Genomic DNA, 4,690 nt, shown 5'->3' with positions numbered 1-4,690 from the left:
AAATAAACATGACACTTTGGAAGTATGTGTGTATTTGCCTTACAGTTTGATTGTCATTGAGGTTAGATAGATCACAAGGACATTTAGCAGATGCCAAAAAAAGAGAAAATATAGTGTTTCCATTTGGGATCCATGTGACTCTTAAGCTCTAAAATGTAAAGGATGTGAGTGTGTATGTGTGCGTGTGTGTGTGTGTGTGTGTGTGTTGTTCAGCTTTTAGCTTTTTCCTTGTGATTCTTGTACATACAGCTTTAACTTGAAATAGCAAATGAAATGGAAAAGAAAATGACAGTTAATACCTACATCTGAAGGCACGAGTGAGTCCTGCAAGCACATTTTCAGATTAGTTCAGTTCTCTCACAATGCCAAGAAAAATCATTGTCAGCTGTGGTCAACGTACCGGTTCATAAAGTGTTTCATTTTTGATGCAACATCAGATCAACATTACAGCTGAATTTATTGTAGCTCTGCTACTGTCGCTGGTTTCTGTTCAAAGCAGTGATTGATGTGCTGTGGGAAGAAGCCACATTAAGTTATGCATATCATTATGTGCCTTTTTAAAATAGTCTTGAAATAGATTGTGTGACATAGGATGTTATTGATTTATTTGCATTTTCTGTCACTAATGCAAAAAATATTCATGCTTTGGCTTTTGTGCACACTAAGATGTATAAAAAATGTTTCACTTGTTTCAGATATTTTTTTTTAATACATATCTCTAAGTTTATTTAATATAATGCAATATACTTAGGTTTGGCTAATCATTGATCAAGACAGTCAATTGGTGGTGTATTTCAGATAGAATACTATGTGTATTAGCAAAGCTGTGACCGAGGCAGCAGGTTTACACATTCCCATAAAATGAAGCGTTATGAAGATTAAACAAACACTTAACACTTGAACTTTACATTTGGACTCCAGAAATCTGCACAAAAAATATATTTATTTTCTTTTCCTGACAGAGTAATGGCTTCTTCCTTCAAATCCTGTTATGCAAACTATTGTTTTACTCATGAATGGCAACAGAAATATGTCAGAAAAAAACAGATAATGTCTGTAATAATAACTTGGTTCACATATTTCTGCTACTCAGTTAGACAATATTGAATCATTTCCAGCAGTAAGCCAGTTTAGTCTCATTTGTTTACTTATGTGAAAATATGATGATGCTTGAGGTCTTTTTATGAGCGAATATGGAAAGTTCACAATCATTTAAAGCACAGTTAGAATACGCTTCATTATGTTGCAGCCAAACAGTCTTCATAAGAAAGGAAGGGGATATCAACAGGCTAAAGTGTAGACAATGACAACAATGTGCTTTGGCAGTAAGACTGCAAGAATATTTTTTGTCTTTTTGTTGAATTTGACAAACAAGCATCTGGTTTCATGCTTTCACTAAGAACCAGTGTAGAGAACTGGTTAAGAAAGAGAGAAGCCTGTCTAAGAGAAGAAACTATGTCATAAGTTATCATAATATGCATTTATTTTCAACCTGATCTGTGGCTCTTAATGGCATACTCAGTGTTATTATGTCATTTTAAATGTATACACAGAAATGTGTCACAAATGAAGAAACCACCAAGACTTCACGGTGATATAAACTGTTTAAACAATAAAAAGTCTGTTTCACACTTGTTCTTGCTTTTCAATAGCTTCATATTTTAATGCACTTCCGAACAATCAGATTTAATAAAGACATGAAGTGAATGATTAGTTGTGTTTATTTTTGTTTATTTGCTTTTATATGTAAATGCAGGTTCACATTTATCTCCGTGCAACTACCTCCTCTCCCCAAGCACAGCACGTTTCCAGCATGCTCTCATCAAGGCAAGGCCAGTGACAAGAAGGAGCTTCCTGCTTAATGTGATTACAAGAACCGAGACCAATCAGCCTTATTTGGGAAACATTAAATCAGATATAAGAAGCAATGTAGGAAGAAAGATCAAGTGCAGGAGAGTGGAGTCAGTGGGTTGATAGAGGCATGGAGGTGACAGAAGAGAGGAAGGCAAGGGGGGGATTTACCATCACTCACATGTTGCGCTCGATCATTCCCTCTTTTGTGCCGTGGACAATGACAGCCAGAGGAGCAGGGTTTAAAAAGGATAGGCACACTGTTACAGCCAACAACCCCAGAGAGAGACCAGCCAAACTAGAGGTATCGGGGGGGGGGGGGGGGGGGGGGGGAAGCATGTGGAGTTACACAGAACCTGTACTCACTGCTCTACAAGCAAGATCTTACTTTGATTTTGTGTGTGTGTGTGTGTGTGTGTGTGTGTGTGTGTGTGTGTAGCAGCTTATTTAGAAGCAAGAAGAATTAAAAGGCACTGAGAAGATGAAGTTTTAGAAGATTTGCATGCTTTCAAACAGAAACCTTATTGCTTGCTTATATTGCTGGACAAAAGTTGATATTATTTGTAGAGATAGATTTGGTGTTCAGGTGTATTTATTTACCTTGCATGCTGGCATTTTGGTGATGTGAAGAGCTGCGGTGAGGTGTTGAAATCAGTGTATGAAATCATTGGTTTGCTGGCTGGGTGACAGAGAGCAGCAGTGCTGACGGTTCAGTTGCTTGGTATTGGTAGATTAGTTTGTGGTGCATAAAGGGGAATTAGTGGTGAACAAAAGCTCTGAACTGCCTGATAGGCAAGCCCATTGTCACACATCAGTTTGGGTCAAGTGTTTTGCTGGCTGCAACCAGCATCACTGTGTTAAAACAAAATGGACTAATTTCCTTATCTCATGTGGGGGCTTTTGTTGAGACTTGTCGTTGCAAATTCTTTAGAAAAGAGTTGAACTGAAGTGTTTTTAACTTGTGTATATCTTGTTCTGTAACATTAGCAAGCAAACGGATACACTGAATCCATGCTGTTGGATGTTAAACTTATTTAAGTAATGTTACATAAGACAACAATGGAGACAGCTAGTTTGAATTAATTATTGGTGTTTTCAAGCCTTTTGTTCCATTTATGCCTCACTGACTTTAGACCTGCAGCAAATTCCAGCATGATAGTTGTATGTTTAAATGCATAAAAATGCCTTTTTAGTGCTCAGACATAAAGATGAGCCATGCATCTCTTTAGTTTAGAGTTTGACATAAATGATCATAGTAGCAGAAAAACTGTAAAAGTCAGCTCAACATAAGTCTTCAAACTTAATCAGCAGAGAAAAAGTGTGATATGGACAGCACATCATATCTGATTCTGTAGAATATTTAAGGAAAAAGTGTTGTTTATTTTGTCCTGTTTGTCCTCCCTGAACAGTTGCTGAATGCTTAGGAGACAGCGTTTTCCCCAGCTTCTCCACGATGCTGTATACTTTAGCAGGAGGAGGCACGCTGTGCGGCGTGGCTACCCTTGTACTCCTCATTGTTTCTACGGCAACAGATTTCTGGATGCAGTATCGGTACTCTGGTAGTTCAGCCAATCAGGGGCTTTGGAGGTTCTGCATTAACCACAAATGCCATGCTCACACCATAACTGTGGGTAGGTACCTTAGGATATCTTTACGTTTGTCAGCTCATATCTGAGGCTCATTTAACAAGTTTTATCAATGATAAATAAGCTTTTAAAAAGACAAATATGTCTGTAAATAAATGAACAGCATAAGCTGAGGTGAGCACCATTTTTATGAGGATGTTTATATTCAGTATATGCTCGTGATTCTGACCTTAATGTGTGCAGCCTTCTGGGATGCTACACGGGCCTTCATGCTGCTGGCAGTGCTGAGTTGTTTTGCTGGAGTTGTTCTCGGACTGAGCGCCTTCACCAATGGCACCAAGAACAGGAGAGTCCGCACTGGGGGCATCGCTCTGGTCCTTTCAGGTAATCATGGCATGCCACTGTTCCCAACTACGGTCGCACCAGACTCTTTAGCATGTCAACTTTGGGCCACCCAGTGTTTAAGTTCAAACTTACAGCTTTGATTGAAATTTGTCCCACCAGTTCATAGCTTAAGTGCAAAATGCACAGCTGAGTTCTACATCATGTTCTAGAGGTTTTATGACAGGAATCACTCAAGAAAAAGGCCTTTCAAGAAATGTGCATCTATTTTCATGTCTGTGTGTTTCCCTCAGTGGATTTTTCTCTCTTGTTTTCTTTGCCAGGTTTTCTTGCCCTGCTGGCTTTGGCAATTTACACAGGAGTGACTGTCACTTTCTTCGGCAAACGCTTCCTGGATTGGCGCTTTTCTTGGTCCTACATCATAGGCTGGGTTGCTGTCATTTTGGCTTTTGCAGCAGGTTTTTATTGGATCTTTTTGTGTTTTGAAGGATTGTCAGGAACAAACGTACAATTGTGTCACTAGATAGTGGAAATATAAAATAGTTTTGTCAGAAGCTTTCCAATTATTTCCCATTTATTTTTATTTATTTTCCCATCAAATGTTGAACTTGTAAAGGGCAGAAAAAAAAAGCATAATTTTTCTTTCAAATAAATTACATTTTTTAAACATTATAAATATTTTATTGTAAGTAGGGTATTTAAAGCCACTACTATATGTGTAGGATTAGAGAAATACATCAATAACAAATTGCCATAACCAGTAATTCCTAGATCTCATGTGGTACATTCTATAAATGTCATTCATATCTAATTTCAGTATTGGTCTGTCCTTTCTCTTAGGAGTTTTTCAGCTCTGTGCCTATCGTCGGACCACTGCAGAGCCTGCACCATCAAATACCCCAGACAGCTGA

The 4,690-nt window shown here is 38.3% G+C and overlaps 1 protein-coding gene across 1 annotated transcript; it reads left to right on the top strand.

Moving 5' to 3' along the window:
* Nucleotides 1–3,304: 3,304 nt before the first annotated feature.
* Nucleotides 3,305–4,690, top strand: lim2.2 (lens intrinsic membrane protein 2.2; the record flags this gene model as incomplete). Its single annotated transcript, XM_079245418.1, has 4 exons — nt 3,305–3,482; nt 3,681–3,821; nt 4,103–4,237; nt 4,620–4,690. The coding sequence occupies 4 exons, from the start codon at nt 3,305–3,307 to the stop codon at nt 4,688–4,690; spliced, it is 525 nt and encodes a 174-aa protein (XP_079101544.1).

Source organism: Telmatherina bonti (genome assembly GCF_933228915.1).
Source record: "Telmatherina bonti genome assembly, chromosome: 8".
Classification (NCBI taxonomy): Eukaryota; Metazoa; Chordata; class Actinopteri; order Atheriniformes; family Telmatherinidae; genus Telmatherina; species Telmatherina bonti.
Note: the sequence above shows the minus strand (reverse complement) of the source record. Positions and strands in the feature narration are given on the sequence as shown.